The sequence below is a fragment of the Corvus kubaryi genome, unplaced genomic scaffold, assembly GCF_017639235.1.
Source record: "Corvus kubaryi isolate FWS band 111438036 unplaced genomic scaffold, C.kubaryi_AGA036_p1.0 37341, whole genome shotgun sequence".
In the NCBI taxonomy this organism is placed as follows: domain Eukaryota; kingdom Metazoa; phylum Chordata; class Aves; order Passeriformes; family Corvidae; genus Corvus; species Corvus kubaryi.
Window position 1 is genome coordinate 2,257,522 of NW_024581112.1, and position 22,234 is coordinate 2,279,755.

Below are 22,234 nucleotides of genomic sequence, written 5' to 3' on the forward strand. Positions count from 1 at the left end.
TGTAGGAAATACACAACTAGTTCTGGTTTATACTTTCTTGTAATAGAAATGTTTGGGAAAGGGTTCGTCCCTTTTGACAGGGCACTTCTTACTCGATTTATGGCTAAGTTGGAGTTACATATTTGACAGTGTTTATAATAACAGAAGGTGATCTGTATTCTTTTGATTTGCTAATAAGCTTTGATTCCGAAAGTATTAATAATAAGGAACAAGCTCATTTACCTAAATTGCTGTATTCATGCTTTCTGGATGTATCAATTCAGACCCAAATTCACTGTTGTATGCTGTGACTTATGTCTGCTATGCAATGTTAATGTTAAAATTTTCTAAGTAGATCACCAAAGTTGATTGTTCAATAAAATCTTGTACTTTTTAGTGGATTTGATAGTTATATTCTGTGTTTTGACAAAGTTCTACCTGACACAATATATATTCTAAATAAAAAACTGTTCTGAACAAATACCTACTTCCAACATTTTTATTTCACCTATGTGAATTCTCAGGAGGAGTTTGTGTACCTACATGAGCAAATCCAGGAGAATGAGGTGTGAGTGTCCCACAGGTTTTCACTGCTGTGGCCTTCCTTGGCAAGGAGATTGTGTTAGTGGTGAGCGTCAGATCAAGTACTTGCTGTTTTATCAGCATTGCCCCTTGTCAGCTTTCTGAGCTTCAGAAAAGGAAGAAATTGGTTTTCTTTGGCTTTACTTTATTTCTGGATGCACAGGAGGGTTTTATGTTATTTTAGCTCTTAAAATCAAAATCTTGTTGTCTTAAGTATTGCTCTTGAATAGGACAAGGAGCCAGCTCCATTAAGGTTTTCTCTGCAATAAGAACTTCTGCACACACATTCCATTCTTCATAATTTGGATATTATATTTCTTTCAATGACAGCAGCAAAAGATTGTCTTCTAGAAATGGTATTGGGGCTCATTTTTCTTCCTTTTTCAAACATGGATGCACTGTAGAGAATATGTTTTATGAAGTATTTTCCTCTTGGATTTGTTGAGGTAATTACTTCCCAATATTTCTTGATACACCAGTACTGAGAGATTGCATAATTCATTGTTTTCTGTTCCAAAGTAACTTAGAAGTCAACTGCAGTTGGGTTTTGGACCTGTTTTGAATCTACATATGACTTCTACACAGCAACTTTAATGCAGCTCACACAGGAAGGTAAATTTGTTTATACAACAGAGCAAAATTGTCTCCATGAAAATTACTTCAAAATAATTTCAAGCAGTCATTCTTGGAAAACCTTGAAGTGTTGGAAGATAAGATCATGCCTGTGCCATGTTTTGAGTGCTAGCAGTAGCAAAAAAGGGAGAGTTGATCTTCCTACACCATGTGAGTCAGCAGACTCTTAGAAGTATGGTATAAGCAAAAGTCTGTGTTGTTTTTCCTAACACCACTGTTAAGCCAGGTACATCTGCAGTGATTATCAAATGCTATAATTACTGCTGGAATATATCTGTGTCAGGTTACAAAGGTGTCATGTTGGTACCTGATCTCTCTTGTGTTTTGAGTTCCATCCTTCCCTTCCAAGCAGTTTTGCTTTTTCCACCATATTTCTTCTTGTTTATTCATTCTTTACTGTTCCATTGAAATGATACTTGAATGCTAAACTTACTGTTAATAAAAACAGCTTTACACTGCTTCTCTTTGCTGTATTTTTTTTTTAAGGAACACTGGAAAAATAGATGAGGTTACTGAGACAGTATAAACCTAGAACTTAGCACCTCCTCTTACGTTGTAATTAGTTGAAACTTGGTTTATATGTAAAGAATTTAACTAGTATATGATCGTTTATGTAGGTCTTTCTCTAATGACTTGACAGTGGAACAATATTGAACACGCTTTTTCATGTAAGGATTCAGTAGTCATTTGAAAACTACCCCAACACTCATTAAAAAAAAAAATAGGTCATTCAGTTGCTTATTTAAGCAGATGGAGGGTAAAGAGCCAAAAGAATAAAGCTAAATTTGAATGTGGCATCATTAGAAATGCCTTGGAAATAGCTGATAAGCCATTAAAGATCATCCTGTCTGAGAGCCACAATCAATAAGTTATTGGAGGCAGTGATTAAATGTGGAAAGGAAGTGTGTATATATATATAGAGGAGAATATTAACAAAAATGCCCTGCTCTTCGAACAAACTACGTTGCAAGGGAAAGCAGCTGATGAATATTAGCATAAGCACATAGCTGGACTAAACAATGAAGACCGAGAATAGAAAGGAAAATAATTGTACCTAAATCCCATGAAGTGAACTTACTGTTACACGTACACACAATGAGAGAAGTGCGTACTTCATTTCTGTTAATTACCAGATTGAAATGAGAAGTTGAATTTAGGCATCTCGTACAAGTTGACTCTTAAATTTTTAGAAGTAAGGCATAATCAACAGTGAAAATTCTGTGAGAAAATTAGGAAACTAACTTTTGTACAAAGTGTGCACAAGTTATTAAAAATACAGTATCCATTGGTACATGTATATGTTGGAAAATAATAATAAATAGACTCTTGAGCCTATGCTTATTTGGTTGAGAGATTAAGAAAGCTTTCTCTTTGTGTAAATATTGCATCTGATTGGTACCAGCTAAATTAAAATACTTTATGTAAGTGTTTTGTGTATGCACTGTATTCAGTCTCAATATGTACATGAAAGAAAGAGTATATGGATAGGCATTTCATTACTTACTTAGTCCCTGCTACAGAACAAAGTACAATTCCTCCCAGTCTAATTAAATTAATGTTTCATGCACTTGTATCTTGATGTTTGGATATTTGATTTTGGATTTGTCTACCTTCTTTCCCCCCTTAGGGCCTTCCTCAGTGTCACGATTTAATACGGTTCTCCCTCAGAGTGGTTTTTGTAGCTTCTTCAGCAGTATTTATTTTTGCCAATCCGGTGGGAGCTGGGCTCAGACCTTGATACCACGACTTTTCATTCCATGTCTGCCTTGTTTCTGGGATGTAGCAGCCAAGAACCCTGACCTGAGTTCTGCACACAAAAGCAAGTGCCAGCACAGGATAATAAGCACTGGCAGGACTCAGCCCCTTTTGGTCCAGCATGGAAGTTATAAGAGCATTAAATATGAACAAAACTAAACATTAACCAGGCTGTCAGACAACTATTTCTTTTATATTTTTTTTTTCATAAATTTGTCTCATCCCTTGATGTATTCATCCATTTCTGTTAGAAGAGATGTTGGCTCTCTGTACTATGGGCCTTTTGTTTCCAGGTCGATCTCTTTCAGGACCTGAAACAGCTGTAGGGTTCTGTGTCCTTCAGAGTTTCAAGCTCCTTGCTGCTGCTCTGTGGATTTTAAAGGCACCGATATCCTGGTTTTTTGAGAAGGCAGAAGTGTCTGACACCTAGAAGCAGGCATATTATGTCAACTTGCTTTATTGTTTCCTGCTGCAACTACATAATGACTCCCAGAATATAAATACCCACTCTATAAAACTTACCATTTAAAGAATTTAGTCTTCAGATGCATGTGCCCACAGTAAATGAAGGGTCTGGGGAAATAAAAACCTCTTTTTGTTTTTGTAAAATAGTTAGTAAGGATGGCAATGGAAAACCCAATAGGAATGTAAGCATAACATAGGGTATTAGAAGGAAGAAATCCTCCCCAGAAGATTTATTGTTACAGATGGTTTGATAATATCTGTGTGGACTCCAGAATACAGCTGGATACAATCTTCCACTAGCAGAGGAGTTGAGATTTGAGATGTATTCTAGTATTGCTAAAGGAAACTAAAGATATATGAAGATACTGCTAAGTCTTGTGAGATGTAAATCATGTGAAATTTAAATCAGCTCTTAAATTATTCTCCAGTCATTACCATAGACCAGTCACAGTGTGGAACAGCAGATCAGTTCTTAATTGGTAAAACAATTAATCACCAAGAGTGCAAGTACAAAACACAATCTCATTTCAAAAGTACTGAAGTTAATATAGAGTAGTTGTACTCTGCTAGAGCTCTACAGGCAAGGAGGGGGTCTTTTAGGACTGCTTGAAAGCTGGTGATTGTTTAAAACAGGATCAATTTTTACTGGAATCCATACCATGCGAGCACTGAGCTACCAGCTTCTGCAACTCTCAAATTATCTTCAGAAGGGCAGATCCATCTGAGTGGCAGCCTGGACCTATGTCTTGCTTAGTCTGTAAATATGCTTGGAAGACAGTTTGGAACATTTCATACCTTTGTTTAGTATGTCAGTTTTCCAGGATATTATCTCTAATCATTCATTGTTCCTCCAGAATGAAAAAACAAATCTCACTTTATGGTTACATACTTGGTTTGTTACGTATTTTGTTCATTACATATTCAGTTCTCTCCTTTTGTATTATGAATCAAGCCCATTAGTCTGATGGGATCATCATGAATGGCTTCTGCTTTTGCCATGTTTTCGGCAGCCAGCTGCTCACTGTTAAGGTAAATGCTAACTTTGGAAGCCACCCTGGGGTTAGATGATCTTTCTTCTTCATCTTCCTCTGATGAAGGATCTTTCTTTCTCCTTGGTTTTCTGCATTTTCCCTTGACACTGTGATCAAGTGAGGCATAACACATCTGATTGGTAGATTCCACCTAAAAGAAAATTCACTTTAACATCCGGTAGTTATCCTTGCTTTAAATTTATATCTAAGACTTCGAGTATGTCTACACTGTAATCATAATTCTGCCTATAGTTTGCCTAAGCTAGCTGTAAAACAACTCATTAAAAGTACAAATGATTAAACTGTGGGAGAATGGAAAACAGATCAATATAACCTAATGGTAAATGACTCATAGTGGCAATATGGAAAAATTCATCAAGGTATCATTGGAAAGGTTCTCTGTGGGAAGGAGGGAAGCTTATGTAATCAGTCCAGGTTCTTTGGGATGCAAGACATTATTTGATCTGGTTTTCTTTTCACTTTTTTATTTTTTAGTTAGAATCCAGTTATTAACAACATTATTAACAGGCTTTGTCTGTGCAGAAAACCAAAGAGGGATGATTCTTGTCTGTATAAACGATCTCATTTCCAGTGCAAAATGCATGCTTTTTGTGTCTTTCCCTTGGTTCTTAGTGCTTTTCAAGCCAAACCATCAATGACTATTGACATTGGAATGTCTAGATTAAAAAAGATATTCTTATACCTGCTGGAAATACCCTGAGAGAGAGGCTGAAAATCGATCCCTATGAAATATGTGGCAATCAACTTGGGAAATTGATGCTAGGAATGCTTCAATTACAGGAAAATTTCATTTGAAGCTTTCATGCTTTTAGGCATACAGGTATCTCAACAAAATACGAACCAATAGAAAACAAACTTTCACTGGTTAAAGCATATAGATTTTGCACACGACAGGAGAGAGCCAGTCAAACTCATGAGTATCATGTGATGCAGCTTGTGTTTTCACTTGGTTGATAACTAAACCAAATAAAATTACTTCTTTAGATAAGCTATGGCCATGGATGTGGATTTAGTTCCATGCGATCTGCATGCCTGTGGCTGAACTTTATCATGCCATATGCGTGGTAATTTTTGTGAGAGTGTGAAGATTTTTATCATAGGATAAATAAAGGAACTCTGAGACAGACCATGTTACCCTAATTCAGAAATCCATAACTAAAATGAAAGATACCTGTAGCTGGTTAACCGGTCTTTGAGGCTGGGACTTCATCTGCTCGTAACAACATTCTTCTGTAATTTATCAAAGTAGAAAAATCTTTTTATTAAGACATTCTACTGAGTCTTAAAAGATCAGACCAACAGATCCTCTCTTTTAGAGAATGAACTCCCCCCAGTTTTATTTGGTAGGATGTTTGTTTTGAAATCACACACAGATCTCTCCTTCTAATTATAGAGAGGCAAGTAACTAAGAAATTCAAACACACACTGTGAAAAAATCATTTTCTGTTCATATGGACGGGAGGTTTCTCATTATTCACTAACCGGGCATTATTTTAGAGTGCAGGGAGGACTTCTTGCAAGTAAGAGGTAGCCACATATTGATCTATTTTTCAGCATAGGCAGCCTTTTCTTTGGCTGAGAAAGAGGTTGTGAGTTGCAGCAGCTGGGGATTAAATTCTCTTCCTGAGTCTACTTCAGTGTTCTGTAAATATGGTTCTAGTTATTTTCTCATTTTATATCTCATTTTAACCACCAGTAAAACAGGTTACTTCGTTACAGTTTTCAAAGTTTTACAATGTCAATGCATTTGAGTGTTGACTTGATTAAATTTATGCAAACTATGTGTGAAAAAGTACGGTTTGTTTGGGCTTTTTTTCCCCTTCAGTTAAAGTGCTTTAGTTTTGCTTAACCCCAATTAAAGCTTGCAGAAAAAGTTATATGCAGAAAAATGCTGCTTTATAAAGACTTCAAAAGACAAACCCTCGGCACACCTATCTCTAGCTGCAGTTATATGATGCTACAGCCTTTAATGTGGTGTCTCTCTGCCAAGGATTGTTAACTTGAGCCCAGTAAAGCAAAGCAAAGCTGTCTGCCCACCATTCAGCTGCTGGGCTTCAGCACATTTGTCAGTATTGCTGGTGATCTGTGGATAGCCACAGCAGAGAACTGCTATGTGTTTGTTTCTGCCTGCTTCTGTGGGAGCACTGACCTTGGACCGTGAGTAATATGTGTTTTAGATTGCTTTAAGAGACATGGACCAAGCTGTTATTTCAGTTAGTGAGCTTCACATTTAGACAAGCTCTTTGTTTTGAGATACTTAGCTGAACAGGACCATATGGACTGTAAAAAATCAAATTCAGTATGAGGTCTGTTCTTATACATAGTAGTGCAGTATGAAGGTCTGCATTTCTATCCCAAGTATCTATTAATAATTTTAATTAATAGTTAAAATATGTAGATTCTCAGGTTTGCCATTTGAGAAACACAAAATATGTCAGTCACCCAGTTTCTAATCATATATTTCTATAACCACTGAATAGACACATGTTCCTAAAATGAAGCTTACCTAAAATATCTTGGTTGAGATTGCCATAAACTGGATAATCTTCTGTGTCATAGCCATCATAGCTACAAGGGGAATGAAAAAATACTTTTAATTCACAGAATATGCTTTATTTAGCACCCCAATATTCTATTTTAGCAAATGTTTTATGCACATGTAGCAATATGCAGATTGTGTGTATATATCTATATATAGCAGATTGTTTGTGATCTTATAAACAAGATCAAAAATTTTGGAGGGGGCAGAAATGGCAATGTGGGTGTTTTCAGGAGAGATTTGTCACCTAGCCCAGGACTGAACTCTCCATTCCTGTAACTTCATTAAGCACAAAGCTAATCTCAAAACTATTAAGCTACAGTTTGATGTAGGTTAAGAAATGTTGATGATCACTGAAAGGAACCCAATTGATGTCCTCTGAGACCACTCTGCAATACAAACTAAAGCACTATATGTGTCTTTTGGAGTGATGTTCTTAAAAGGTCCCCTCTTGATTCAACTAAAATACTCATGACAATACAAACAGAGAAGACCAAAGAAGACAAGTTCAGCTTTGGATTTTTAATGTTATGTTGTGTTTCATTACCTGGTGTTACTTGAAAATGCTTCTAAGTGGGTTTGTAAAATGGGAATTTTTAGTGGGAAGCACTGTGTAACCTTTCTATTGCATCCCTATATTGCCTCTCGTCAAGGAGGTGAAGTCGTGCTCTAACACCACATTCCGTGGTATTTTTCATCTGAACAGGCACTAATAGACAAATTGAGACTTCCCAACTTCAAGAAAATTTGTAATTGAGAATTGGTTTTGGGTAACAGGTGCAGTCTTTTGTATTTTCATTTCAGTGGCCTTTTATATTTGGGTTGGGATGGGACTCTCCATCTCTGTTTTCTAAAGTTTGGGTTTGGGTTGGGTTTTTTTCTGTATGGCATAAGAGAGAGAGACCTGAAACAGATTTGTGTAACAGCTCATGGTATCCTGCAGCTGTAAACAGACTGTTTTATTGCTTTTGGATGGCATGTATAAAGATGGTTATGAAATGTAAATACATGTAAATTATTGCACCACAAGTATTAACTATCACACTATAATTTTTCACTGTTTTGTGAGAGCTGAGAGTTCTTTTAAATTATTATGGAATTATTGAGTTTAAGTGATTGGTAATAGTGCTTTAGCTCAATATCTTGCACTTTCAGATAAAATTATAGTATTAGTATACAATTATTTCATTGTTGATAAAATGACTGGAGGATGTATCTCCCACATGAATTTTTTTTCCTGTGTTTTCTTAAAAACTTTTTTCCACCACCAACATTTCCAGGCAGACTGCATGAGATACTGAATTTTCCTCTATGCCATCCCTCCCAAGCCATCTGTCATTATTTATTGCTTATTTCACCCTTGCCAGAAAGAAACTTTTTGTACAACTTACCTTGGATTGTTCTCTTCGTAATCTTTATGCATTTTAGCTGGAAAATTTGTTTTAAAAAAAAATTAAGAGAAAATGAAACGTGCTATTTTAGAACACTTCAGATAATTGTCTCAACAGACATGCTTTTGATTTTGTTTTAGAGAATACAATTGAAAGCTCTGGCTCTCAGGACCTTCAATTGTCCCTCTACTTTTTTCAAATATGAGAAATGTTTGTGTTATGGCCCTGTGCTGTGGCTGCAAAGTCTGTGTCAGTTTGCAGTATCCAAAAAGTGTATTGCAACACATGTGATTCATTCCTGATTTCCTTCACCTTCTGTTTCTCCCTCATCTTTTTCTCTCATCAGATTTTCCCTGTCTGGGGAGGTGCATCATGTGTTTATATCACAAAGTGAGAGGTTTATTTATTTTATTAGTTCTGCGTGTACGTCTGAAAAAGACATCTTGTGATCCACACAGATGAAGAAACTGAAGCAGAGAGGCAATGGCTACAAGGAGATTTCTTGCTAGAACTTGATTAATAATTCAGGAATGCCTGAATTTCTAAACTCTGCTCCAGGACTCCAGAATTTAGCTCAGTAAGCTCCAATTCAATGAGAAATGCAGCATCAGCCACTCTGACCTAAACCTTGGTCAGGTTAATTTTGTAAATGACTGTGATTCTTCCTCATAGAAATATCTGCCTAGTAGTCCTAAAACACAAAATGAACCAAAAAGCTCAACCCACACCCATCCCAAAACACTCCAGCAACTCTCTTAATATCCTGTGACTGTCTGATTCTCTAATACTTGGTGAGTGCAGTTTATAAGCATGGGCCTTCTGTTTACGTAGATTATATACATAGGTGTATTTAGCTGGGTTGAAGTCACCAGTGTTGGCCTGCCCACCCCTACATGTACAGCACAGGTGCAGTTTTCCCTGTGTGAATGGAATGGTGAGGATTGTACAACTTCCTAACCATAGAATTGCACGCGTAAGAGAGGTTGCACTGGCATAATCTGTCAAAAAAGTAAAAGTTAATTTCAACCAAAACCAGAGTATGACTGTAGTCATACGAGTGACACATTGGTTTAAGAAATACAGTAGGATCCCATTATGAAAAGCAATTAGAATGTTTTTCCAAAATACACTGATAAGGCATGAAATCTGTATGAAATCTGAAATTCAAATGAGCAGTCAGGAATTTGGGGGGGGAGAAAATTTTCTCAGATGTATTTCGTATCAGTGCATCTACTTAAAACAATTTTTAAATGGAAGAATAGATAATAACCAGTTAGAGGAAAAGTGTACTTCCTAGGAAAGGAAATTGCAGGTGTTAAAAATATACTTTAAAAGTAAAAATTTAGAACTAAATTCTTCTTGTTGTATTGGTTTGCCTTCAGAGAATGGATTTGGGTAGCTGTTTTTAGCAGTGGATTGGGCAGTTAGCAATCATTCTGTAATGATACCTGACTCTCCTAAAATTTTTCAAAAGCTAAATGCTCTCTAGTAAAATCATTCTTGCCAAAAGGTACCTTAAGATTCAGAAGAATCAATTTGTCGACTTGATATCTCTGAGCAGGGATGACTTTAAATATTGAAACTCCATTCCTTACAAAGAGACATTACTTACCTTGCTTCTTTTTCATACAGTGTGAAATATTCAGTGTCAATGAAACAACCAGAGCCAAAGTCAGGAAGGCCAAAACTCCCCAGACAGAAAAATGGCAGTCCATTTCTGTAACTGAAAGAAAATAATTTTACCATTTGTGTTGTCTAACAGTTTTACTGTATTCCTTTTGCTTGGTTGATTTTTGCTTTCTGTAATTGAAGCTGCTATTTTGTTGCTTACTCTCTGACAGCTATTGCTATACAAGGTACATAATTAATATCAAAATAATTAATATCAAAATAATTAATATCAAAACCAGATGCTAAATAATAAGAAAGCAATTATAATAAACTGTTAGCAGAAATACTTTTTCATAGGAATTCAGCCAAAGATTAGGCTATTGGTTTGCCTGTAAGATGTAGTAAAAAATAAGATATTAATAAAGAAAGAAGTAATTTTGCTGGATAGCTGTGAAATTATTTCTGCAGTTGTCTTTAACTTAGTATTTGCAGTAAATTCAGTAAATTCTTGGCTAAATTCTAGAGTTCATGAAAGTAGTTCTGAATTCAGTCAAAACAAATTCACTGGATGTGTCTCTGAATAACACCTAAGACTGTAACGTTTTAATAATCCCTGCAAAATATGTCAAAATTTGGTTGTGTTTTCTTGTCTTGTTTTACAGCTGTTAAAACCGCTTACTTGTACTCATTTTTTTGCCTGAAAAACGAGAGGAGGTGATGATAAAGGACAAGCATCCTTTATCATCACCAGTGAATGACACTGGGGGAACCAATGAAGCCCCCAGTACTACTGCAGAGAAAAGTTCAAACAGCTCCTGGAAAATCACTTGGTAAAAGGTGGGTCCAGTTATTTGAACAAAGTCTTCTTTTGCTCTAAACTTGCCTCTCCTTGCAATAAGAAAGACAGGAAAGAACCCCCCTTAGCACAAAATCTGTTTTTTTCATTTAATTAATTCTTTGATTAACCTAGTTGATACAAATTTTCCATCACAAACCATGCTGAGGAAAATAGCCTGTTTGTGATAGTCCAGTGGCCAAAATTATCAGCGTTGTTGCATATGGACCCTTCCTTGGCAGAGGAAAAAACACTTAGCCAAATAAATGAGTGAAAGGAGCTTGCAGCTTGATTCTTCACTTTCCCCAGACATGTTTCATGTTCTCCGAGATTTGGAATGTTTGTTCGTGACTGACCGGCTCAAAACCTCCTTACAGGTTTTGTTCCCTTGTTGTGCTGGTGTTGACAAAGCTCTTTTCGTTTTGTTTTACTCCAACTCTTTGTCTTGACAAAACAAGACAAGATAAACCGTGGTAGCAAAAATCACAAATCACCTGGGCTTCTGGGATGTAGGTTTCTTTCCTGACCAGAACTCTCTTTTAAAAGGAACAAAGCAGAACAAACAAGCTGTAACTTTCTGACAGACTTTTAACTTTTTTTTGCATGTGGTGCTTTTAGTGGCCATTTATCCTTCTTTTTGAACTGAATGTCCTGTTTCCCTTCCTTTCTACCACTTGAGTTCTCCCAAAGGTGTTTGAGGATTGTTTATCACTGCAATACTCCTCTTCATGTTGAAAGGCACTTTTTTTGCAATGAGATACTGACATTCCTGAGGAGAGACAACACCCCCATGAAGCTATACATCATTATAATTTTTCAGGAAGGGAATTAAAAGAATGGGAAATCCTACACTGAAAAGATGTTATCAAGCTACATCAAGAATCACCAGTCTTTGGAACCTAGTTACTGTGCAATTAGTCACTCAATATTGCATCCCATGCAACCTGTCCAAAACTACAAGTCTGTCCAGGACAAGAAATTTCAAGTCTCACTGTTGTCCCTAAATAATCAGAATCATCTTTCATTCTTCTCCTGTCTTATCTTTTCTGATGTGATTATTTTCCATTCTTCTCATGTTCCTTTCATATTTCTTTTCCTACAAACACTTTTTCAAAGCAAAAGCAGTATTGTGGTCTGCGAGAAGGGAAGCACATGTGACTGTGGTAGAATCACAGAATCAATTATGTTGGAAAGGTCCTCTGAGATCATCGAGTCCAACCTATGACTGAACAACACCTTGCCGACTGCACCATGGCACTCAGTGCCACGTCCGGTCTTTCCTGAAACACCTCCAGGGACAGTGACTCCACCACCTCCCTGGGCAGCCCATTCCACAAGCTACAACTCTGATTCATTAGAATAAGAAGAGTTAGCAGGTACCTAAAGTACAGTTAGGATCCAATGTTGTTCCTTTTTCTTCATATAGAATGTTGTAATTTTTCTCTCTGATCCAGGAATCCAACTTTTCCATGGTGTTTCCAGAGTAGAAGGAAAACTCTTAGTTTCCATTTGACTATTTTCAACCCTTAACTGACCCACTTTTTGTTGTCAAGTATTATTTTCCTGTCTCAACTTCTGATTTAAATTGAAGTTATTACCTGGGAAATAGTAAAAGCTGGATACAATTTTTTTCATTTCAGTTTTCAGATTTAAATTCTATAGTATTTGAGCAATCCCACTTTCCAAGAACTTTAAAAACATTCTAGGAAAAAAGCCATATAAAACTTGGATTTCTAATAAACTATACCAATGTTTTAAATGTCACAATCTATAGTTCTTTCTTAAACACAATTTAGGAAATTTCATGGGTGTGGGTAGATTAAGAGAAGAACATTTAAATTTCTTCCTGGATGAACATTATTTAGTTTATTTTTAAATTCATTTTCCACAACACTGACTTAAACATCTGCTTGTGTTTCAGTAGAATGTATACAAACAATATGTGTGACTTCAATTTTTTTGCTTGTTTGTTTTTGCAATACTAGATATTTGTTTGTCAGACAACACTACTTATACTGGAGAAACAACAACAGTTTTTAGCCCATAAAACCACAGTAAACACTTTGATCAGAGATGTAATGGTGCTGTTCTGAGAGCTCTATGCCATTCTAACATCAGTTTCAAGTTAATCTTATTACCCAGATACAAAATATGAAAAATTTTGGTTTTATATCCTAGCTTTACAGATATGCAACTCCCAGATCTTCCCATGTCTTCTTGTTGTTATAGGTGTTTCCCATATGACACTTATATTTATAACTGCATTTTATCAATATTAACTACTTCGACAACAGCAGCATTAGAAGGAAAGCTGACTGACTGTGTGAAGAACAATTTGTCTCCACAGATAGCTACACTGCTGTCCCTAAATGTACAACAGCAGATGCAACCTCTCACAGTTAGCAGGTTGTGCTAAAGACAAAAATAAGGAGATTGTAGATGGTGAGTGAGAAATAAACAGAAAGTCTATTAGATTAATTATATTCTATTTTGAAATGGTGTCTTCTATTCTCTAATTTTAATTCTCATTCAAGTAATCTATTTTCAAATGGAGCAAAACCAGATTATTCTTTTTTACGTATTATATGGTTAGTCCAAAGAATCCATGACACTGTATTCAGGGGCATTCTCATTCAAGCAATCAAACTGATTTTTTTTTTTAATTGTTATATCTTTGGAAAAGAGTCATATGGAATAATTAGGCCCCTTGAGAATAGTACACTATGATTCTAATACGCTAAGCTCAAATTCCATCACGGTTTTTTGTGACAGTCTATCTGACTAGTTTTCTATCTGTGATAGGAAAACTTAAGGGTGGTAGTAGTTTGTTAAAAGAAATAATACTGAAATATTCTTAAAGTAATGTGCTCCTCTGTGAAAGGAAAAAAGTTCATTATACACCCAAAGGTTTCATGAGAGGGACAACAATTCTTGTTATATCGTTAGAAGACTTTGGGATGTGTGAGTGGAGAAGCAGTATATTTAAATAATTTAAAAGATTACAGTATTTTGATTAACTAATATCAGTCTCTCTTTAGTATTAATGATACATTCTTATGCTCCTATTCTTCCATTTCTATTTGAAAACCAGGTTAAACTTGGAGTAGCATCCAACTAGAACATAGGTAAGTTGCTTCATTTGGATAATGTTTTTACTGACTTTAGGGATGGGATTACTCTCCACCTCTTAGTATCTTTTACAATGCTATAAACTGAAGCTACCATATTCACACCACAAAACACAGACAAACAACATACCTTCTAAATGCGTAGTTAATTGTACTTTTTCTCTTTAAAAATCTATTGACAACTTTATCCACCAGCAGAGACAAGACGTGGGAATAAATACAGAGTTTTGGTTATTTGTTCTTAGGTTTTCTCCTTATGGGGTGCATTATACTGTCACTGGAGGGCTGTGAGGCAAAAGAGGCAAAAAAAACCCACAACCAAAAAAACCAAAAGCCTCCAAAACATTCTAATCTTTCCTGATGAACTTGTGCAATTCAATTTATTGCAACTCAAAGGAGTGGACATAATCACGTACTTACCTGCAGGGACAGGAGCCAGATTTAACAATTCATGTTGGATATTTGTCCTCCTAACAACATAAGAATAGGTAGCAGGGGTGCTACGTTTTGTTCCTCCTTGCTCTAATGTATTTTGTTTAGACAATCCATTACAAAGGATAACAGGAAGATAGCATACATCTAACAGGTTTTTGTACTGAAAAGGAACATGAGGCAAGGAATATAGATACCATCTAGCTGGACATGCCACCTGTGGTATCAACGCATTAGCCACAGAGGCAGATTAATTGCTACCAGATTTATGGGGATGATCTGGAGCACAAAATGATTTCTTTCCTTTCTTTCCTCTTGTTTTTGTCTACAAATTTGTCAAAGATGAGATAAAACTGTCTTTCCTCCCCTCTTCCAATTAAATCTTGATATAAATAATATTTTGTACTAATGGCCCTTAGAAAAAGAAACTCATTAAGAGATTGATGAATGTTAAATTAGCATTAAAAATGCTTCCACCTCTGTGAGCTTTTATTACAGGATTAATTCTCTGAAAAAAAGATTCCTTAAACTGCAATTAATTAGTGCACAACTAATTGCTTTGTAAGGTAACAACTTCATACTTCAGAAGGGAAACAGCACACTGGAAAATAAGAAGGCCCACAGCACAGTATTTTCAGCATAAAACTAATGCCAATGCTTAGTCTTCATTATCAAAACTTAATTAATGAAGGTTTAGCACCGTGAGCCACCTTCTTGGAAGACTGCTAATGTACCATAGCGTGGTTCTACTGCTCCTATGTTCGCAAGTTTAAAAAATAAGGCTTACCTGGTTTTGTTGTTTCTAGGAATACTCCCCTCCCCTTTATCCAACAGGAAATCAAGTTATGTTGGCAGATATTGGATACTCTTTTGTTTCGGACCCGGCAGCATGAACCTGTCTCTAGTTGTCGTCAATCTCAAATCCCTCCAGTCTTTTTTTTTCATCTCCTTTCTTACAAACAGGAAATGTGGTTCAGCTTTAAGAAGCAAACTCACGTTCCTCTTCAGTGTTTGCCTCCAAGAGAGAATTAAAGTATTTATGTGTACCCTTGTACTCATTATCCACCTGTCTTGCCACAGAAGAACATGTACAGGACTATTAGTTTCATTTATGTGATACAAACTTACTTTTGTAATATTCATATGAGACTCATACTCTAAATCTTCTTTGGTTTAATGTTATGTTGAATTCAACAGAAGTATTTTGATACCTCTTAAACGAAATTACAGAACTATTTTACCTAGGAGTGCTACATAACTCTTCCTCTCTTGAAGTTTCTAAGCCAAGTCTGAAAATCCATTGCTGAGAGCCTACAGTTTAGCAACAACAGGATTCAGAGGCATGATGAAGGAATTATAACACCACCAGCTCTTGAAGGTCAGATCAGAATAACATAATGTGATTCCTCCATTCCTTAGAGTTTATGAATCTGGGGCCACAGTCCTGTACAGTTGTGGAAAGAAAGGATAAATCAGCATGTGGCTTGCTGTGTGTATTTGTCTTTAAAATTTAATGAAACATGTCTGTGTTTAGGCAGAGAAGCCATTTTATTCTCAGAATCGGAGTAGGTTCTTCCAGAGGAAGCTTGCACACTGAGTACTGTCAAAGAAACCTTCTGTTAACTTCTGATGTTTTAGGTATAGTATGGGTTTGGGGGTTTTTCTTCAGAGCAAACGGTTTTATTTCCTACTGTGTGTAATGTAGAAATAGGAAGCATTTCTTATGAAAAAAAAAGTGAATTACATGAACATGTTTGTCTTTTTGGAATACATGAATTGAAATAGCCCTCAGTGTAGTCTAAGGAGCAATGTAAAACTGCTCTTCAAGAAAGACTCTAATGTGATAAAATGTCCTCTGCAATCTATATTTACTTAGGGTGCTATAACTCTGAAATATTATTTTTATATTAACTGCCTTAGATCAATGCTTAGGAAATAATTTATTGGATTAGCATTTTAGTTGAACATGAAATAACGGATTAGTCTTGGTTAATATAATATATCCTTCCATTCAAGTCTAAGGGTGATATAGACTTAACTACTCAAAGCTTTATCATAATGAAGTGAATAGAGTAGGAGGAATTAATGTGAAGATACTCAAAATGGTGGGAATTCTTATAGAAGGATACTGAATTGAGAGAGAAACTGGAGATGGTGGAAGATGTGCATTGCAAAAATGAAGGCAGTTGCTTCGTTTCTCAGCTAAGAGCACAAGGAGTAAATCTGAGATCTGCAGAGAATTCAGAATAAAATGCTTATCAGCCTGAACAAGAAGCTTACAAGAAATAAACTCCTTCAGAGATAATTAAGAGCATAATGGAAAGGTGAATCCTGAGAATGCAGTGGGGAATTTCTGGGTTTGTAGTCCTGCTGGTGTGTTAATAAATCTGCTCTCCAAGAGCAAATCATTGCTGTACTGTATCAGCTTTGAGTGGCTGCAAAAGCAAAGTCTATTGGAATGAACATGAACTTGGTATGCTATTTTGGGCAACCTGCAAGATACAGAAAGCTCTGTTAGACAGCAAGAAAATATTTGCTTCAGGCAGTAAAATCCATTGTGAATATGAGGCTTCTTTTTTTCCTTTCTTTTGTATCACTGCTATGTTAAAAAACTTAGGGAGCCAGTAGTCTGCTTAAAGTGCTGTTATTCAGGATAACAGAGACAAGGACAAATCATGACTATATTTAGAAATACAGGACATAAGGTAATGCTACTTCATCCCCATCTATTGCATATGAAAGCATTTCCTCCTCTTTTGCAAGTCCCCAAGCTATATATTCCTGGGTGCATACTCTGGGAAGGTATTTCTGCCTGCTTAACTACTGGGAACTACTGCCTGCTTAACTGGCTGGGAATAGCTCTTGCTTGGAGACAGTAAACATAGCATGATTAAATATTGGTGTGCACAGATGAATATGAAGGAATAAGTCTGTGCTGAAATGGAGTCAAACAAACAGTACGTAAGTACATTTTGTAATGTATGCAAGGTGCCAGCAAGTAGTGCTTTTCTAAGACCGCAGAATGCGTGTCTCTTCTGGCTTCCTGAAGGTGAAATAAGTTGCACAGCTCACAACACCATCAGGCGTCAAATGCCTACTTTCTCTATTACTACTCAAATTACAACCTTTCTTTGAAAAATCATATCATTTTCTCTGCTAAGTGTTGTAGTGGAAATCCCCTTCCAAAGAATGTGAAAGACACTGTTTGTAGTAGAAGTCTTGAAAAGAATAGGTATTCCTGCAAGATGTAAATTCTATTTCTGCCTGAAATGGAAATCTATTTTTAATCATGAGATTTCAGAATTTTCTGGGCAAAGTAACTACAGCAGAAATGTTTTTAATTTGGTTTATGCTGAAGTGGAGTCTGTGCTGGTTCTAGTCTCACAAACATATTGGAGAAGTAGAACTGTTCTTTTAAGCCAAGCACGTGACTCTTTACTTCGATGTCGGGTGCAGACCTGGTGCTCTTTGTGCAGTGAACACAAATGAGCAACAGTGCTACAGGAGAGAGGTTGGTTTAAAATAGCTGCCAGAAAGCGTGAGGCCTTTCAAGTGAGCTTCAAATGCTGCAGACAGCTCTTCTATCTCTTACAGTGAATTTCGTACTTAATGATAAAATTAGAAAACTAATCAGGGTCATTTGTGCATTGTAGACAAAGTCTGTCTTTAATCACCGCTTCACTTAAACCACTGTTAAGCAGAATGCTGTCTCATTAACTGTCCCTGAAATTATGGCTCCTATTAAAAGCAGTATCATGGGTTTCCTGTGGGGAAACCACTGGGTGGGTTTTTTTCTGAATGCTACAAAACCTTATTATCAAGGACTATAAAGAGAAAATTTCTTATCTTGATAATTCTGCACTGAAAATTTTCCATTGAAAGCTAGCACTGCACACTTGTGAGGCTTTGGGTGGGGTTTTCTGTGTTGGATGATTTAAGATAGCAGAGCAGTCCCTGTGTACTTAGCAGAGAGAAAACAGACCAGATGCCACTTCATCAGAACCTGCAGAAATAAAGTGTGGCTTTTCCATTGAGTTCTCTAGATTTTATTTTCTGTTCACATAGACAATATATGCTGAGAGAGATGTAATCTCTAGTGATTTTTCTTTCAATAGCCACAAGAAGAATGAATTTCCTATTAAAGTGCTATAATCCATTTACCTGGTTTTAGGATTTTTTTAGTTCCCTCTTGACACACTTATACAAGACTGCGGGTAAATACTTTCCCCTGGGCAGCCAAAGACCTGACCCTGCAACTATTCCTCATGTGAGACACCCTAGTGAAGCCAGCAGGTCCCTCTCTGTGCTTAGTAGCAAGCTTACAACTCTATCAACTTTGACCGAAGCACAAGAAGAATTTGTGAGCAAGATAGTGACCCTAAAATACTAAGCTTATTCTTTTAAAAGTTTCTTGGGACTACCACAAGCATGTCCATGTGGCTCTGTTGGAGCTAGCGTAGGAAACCCAAACTCAGGTACATGTGGCCTGAAGCCTTGTGGAGAATCTCCCTGAACAGTCTAAGCCCCTTGCTGTGGCCTGAACTCATAAACTGACTCCACACTTGTCCTCATTGCTGAAGTGATGAAGCTGACTCCTGCTCTGCAGTGTGTCCTTAACCAGCTTAGCCTTCATAGTGGACTTTCTCATCGTGGCTAAAAGAATGTCAGAAGCTTGTTCTCCTTGTTACAATGAGTTAAACTTGTTCTACCTTGAGTGAAGTGTTCCCAGCCACAATTCTGAATGAAAGTAGCCCTTGCTTTGAGCAAAACAACTGCGCTCTACTGAGTGACTGGTATTTCAGGAAATGAATTGTTGTAACTCAGGATGCTGTCTCTGCATTTGAACTCTGTGTCTTCCACCACTTTTTCAAGCCTGTATTATCACAGCATGGTTCATGTTGGCCTGTCCTTGTGGGCACAAGAAAAGTTCTGAGCTCTTTAAAACCTGATGGAGACCAAGTCTAGGCTGTCTTGTTGAGGGTTCTTGTTACAAGTCAGACTGGTGTGTATGTGAATGCTCCCACCTCCCTTTGCCAGGACATTGCAGGGGAAAGCACTTGAAGCACCTGGTTTTCTCCTCTAAAATCCTTCCTGCACTATATCCAGAGGGACACTGTTTCCCTCACATGACACAGTTGCCAGAGGGCAGTAGGAGAGCCACTGAAGCCACTGAACTGGGAGTCAAGTGCAGGTCATGCACATGTCTGCCGAGTCAGAAACAGTGACAAGGAAATGAAAAAATGTATGAGCCTGCCTCAACTTAATCTGTGAATGCAAATATTTACCAGTAAGACAAAGTATCTCTGCAGTGCAGCTTAATGGCCGCTTAGATCTAATTAGTTTGTGTGTAGGTTAAGAGTAAGATTTGAAATAATGACTGTGAAGCTAAGCTAAGCCTTGAAAAGTGGTCAGTGATGCATTGGAGTAGTGAAATTGAACTGAATCACTTAACTACTGAACCTTTCAGCTTAACAGTGTTGTGGTCGCATCTCTATTTAAAGAAGTTTCTGGTAAGCAGATAAAAGGTGCTCATCTTGCCACATTCACGGCTGTTAAAACATTGTTTTCTTACTACTTCCTGTTGAGCAGCACATTTGGGCACAGCAAAATGTGTGCTGCTTCTCTTGTAGTTTAAACTGTCAGAGACTTGTTAGCATTTACAGAAGGTAAGAACACAGGTGCATGGGAAATGGCTGTCCTGTCCCACAAGATGTTGAAAGCCTATGAAGTGACTGTCCTACATTGGCATGTACATTTTGGCATTTCTCAGAGGCCAAAGTAGGTACTGTTCTAGGAGTTCTCTTTGGGCATGAGAGTCTTGGATTAAAGTGAAGGAAGCAGGGCATGGACAGAACTTCTGTCTGTGATAGCTGAAAAATGCAGTCATGGACCCCTTTAGGTATCGTGGGGGGCCTTACTCTGTCATGCACAAATGCTGCAGCTGCAAAGGGAGGACTTTGGTTTGGAACTAGATTATCGTTAATGTTCCTTCCAAACCAAACCATTCCATGATTCTATGGCAAATTTTTCCAAGAGAATTTTCCCAAATGTCATGACACATTTCACTAAGCTTCCTGGTTAACAAGACCCTATACTTTCAGAAGCCTGGCATTGCTGAAACACAGATAAGCTCTAAGCAAGCTCTGTTGTGGCTACCTTGAACTAGCAGAATAATCCCATGACTTCAGTTTTTGTTTTGGTTCTAATCTTGGCTACTAAAGTTCTTTCTATTCATGTTCTGTCCTTAACAAGTCTTATTTTGAGATAGACTAGTTAGGAAAGGTGTTTTTCTCTTTTATGAAGCATGCTCCTCGGGAGTATTTTCTGTCTTCTTTATTGTGTATGTGCAGCTCCCACTTCCGTAGTTGATTATGAAAGAGTTGCTCTGTGCGCTATTATTGGTGCAAATAAATTCTTGCTGGGTTGCTTAGTCAGTGCTTTATTTGTAGCACTGTCCAGGTGTCCTGGGCTGAAGTTATGAAGCCTATGATGTTATTTATTCCTTAACCATCCGCTCAGTGCCCAAGGACACTGTCAGTTTAAGATGGACCCGGGGGCGGGGCCGGAGCCACAGGACCGAGTGCGGGGCGGTTGAACGGCTCAGCCCAACGGCTCGGGGGCTCTGGGGCTCGGCGGGGCTCGGGAGGGGCTGCACCGGGAGCGCTCTGCTGCTTTTTGGGGTTTCCTTTGTGTTCCAGCTAGTGGGAAAAAGGTTCTGTTGGTTTTTCTTGCTCTTCTTCCCTTCCTTCCCCCTTGCCTCACTGCCTCGCTTCCCTCCTCACCGGTCCAGGGAGCCTGTGGGTGGCCTCGGTGGGCCTGCGGGCTGGCCCCAGCTGGTCCTGTTGTGTCTGTTCCCTCTCTGGGAATTTGTTGTATTTTGAGGGGTTTTTTAATCCTGTTCTACCCTGTTTTGTTTGTGTTTTATTTCCCACTTTCACTTCTTGTGACCCATTTGTCTCATTGACAGAAGAAAAGGGGAGGCCCTTGTCCCTTTGGAGGAGGCGCTCATTGCTGAGCGCTTCCTCCTCAACTTTTGTCTCCAAAACCAAGACACCAGGAATGAAGAAATAGTTGCATGAGTGGATTTTCTCTTTTTATAATATAAAGAACAAAATTACTTAATATTTAAAGGTGACAGCAAATTGTGTGATTTGGTTGCTATTTAGAGATTTCTGTTCAGATATTGATGTAACTGATGCATAAAATAAAATGCACATCCTTCTACATCACCACTGATGTACACCTGTGCGTAGGTTCCATTCTCCATGTCAGACATGGCCAGGGGGAGCAAAGATGGTTGTGGCTGAGATGGGAGTTGAATGACTTCAAAGCAGCCAGCAATGCTATCCCTCTGTGTGAGCGCTGCAGAAATAGATGGCATTTCCATCTTTAAAACTGGCTGTCATTTCAGCAGAAAATATGCCATAGCTATGTAGTTCATAGAATACCCCTTAGGTCGCGCTCTGCAGCTGCTGAAAAGAAAGATTCTTCTCAATGGAGCTCAGGATCTTGATGGTATTCCCTTCAAGCAGAGGAGGCAGGTAGATCAAGCCATTTTCCAACCTTACCCACACCTGCCTAATAAAGAGGTAGTATGTTATTAAGTAGTATAGGGGGATAGAGAGGAATAGGGAGGTGGATTAAATGCTGTACCCACACTTCAGTGAGGGAACAAAAAAAGTACCAGCATGCCTGAAGCTTGAAAGTGAAGTGAAACAAGCAAGAGAACAGTGTTAGTGTTAGTATTTGATCTTTGTACACGGAGCTTTATTTTCTTCTCCGCACATAACTAAATGCATGCTTAAAACTGTTCATCTTTGCTGTGATTCAAG

At 37.6% G+C, this 22,234-nt stretch overlaps 1 protein-coding gene across 5 annotated transcripts; it reads right to left on the minus strand.

The window, feature by feature from the left end:
* Nucleotides 1-165: 165 nt before the first annotated feature.
* On the minus strand, nt 166-15,346 carry LOC121666254 (T-cell receptor-associated transmembrane adapter 1). 5 transcript variants are annotated; one of them, XR_006016632.1, is made up of 7 exons: nt 12,223-15,176; nt 10,009-10,119; nt 8,397-8,433; nt 6,973-7,034; nt 5,638-5,696; nt 3,472-4,596; nt 166-3,375 (listed from the first exon to the last, which is right to left on the minus strand). XR_006016632.1 is itself a non-coding variant. In XM_042031580.1 (7 exons), the coding sequence occupies exons 3-7, from the start codon at nt 10,109-10,111 to the stop codon at nt 4,336-4,338; spliced, it is 522 nt and encodes a 173-aa protein (XP_041887514.1). In that variant the 5' UTR covers nt 10,112-10,119; nt 12,223-12,304; nt 15,190-15,333; the 3' UTR covers nt 166-4,335. The 5 variants fall into 5 exon arrangements, 4 of the variants coding, with proteins under 4 accessions (XP_041887514.1, XP_041887513.1, XP_041887512.1 ...); XM_042031580.1 differs by adding an exon at nt 15,190-15,333 and having other exon boundaries at nt 166-4,596; nt 12,223-12,304; XM_042031579.1 differs by lacking the exon at nt 12,223-15,176 and adding an exon at nt 15,252-15,346 and having other exon boundaries at nt 166-4,596; nt 10,009-10,121.
* Between the last annotated feature and the right edge of the window lie 6,888 nt (nt 15,347-22,234).

Coding starts and splice junctions, on each gene's coding strand:
- LOC121666254 (XM_042031577.1), bottom strand. CDS start 12,313: ATGGAAAAGTTGGATTCCTGGATCAGAGAGAAAAATTACAACATTCTA. Junction 8,434..10,008: donor CTGTATGAAAAAGAAGCAAG/GTAAGTAATGTC, acceptor CAAATTTTCCAG/CTAAAATGCATAAAGATTAC. Junction 7,035..8,396: donor TACGAAGAGAACAATCCAAG/GTAAGTTGTACA, acceptor TTCCCCTTGTAG/CTATGATGGCTATGACACAG.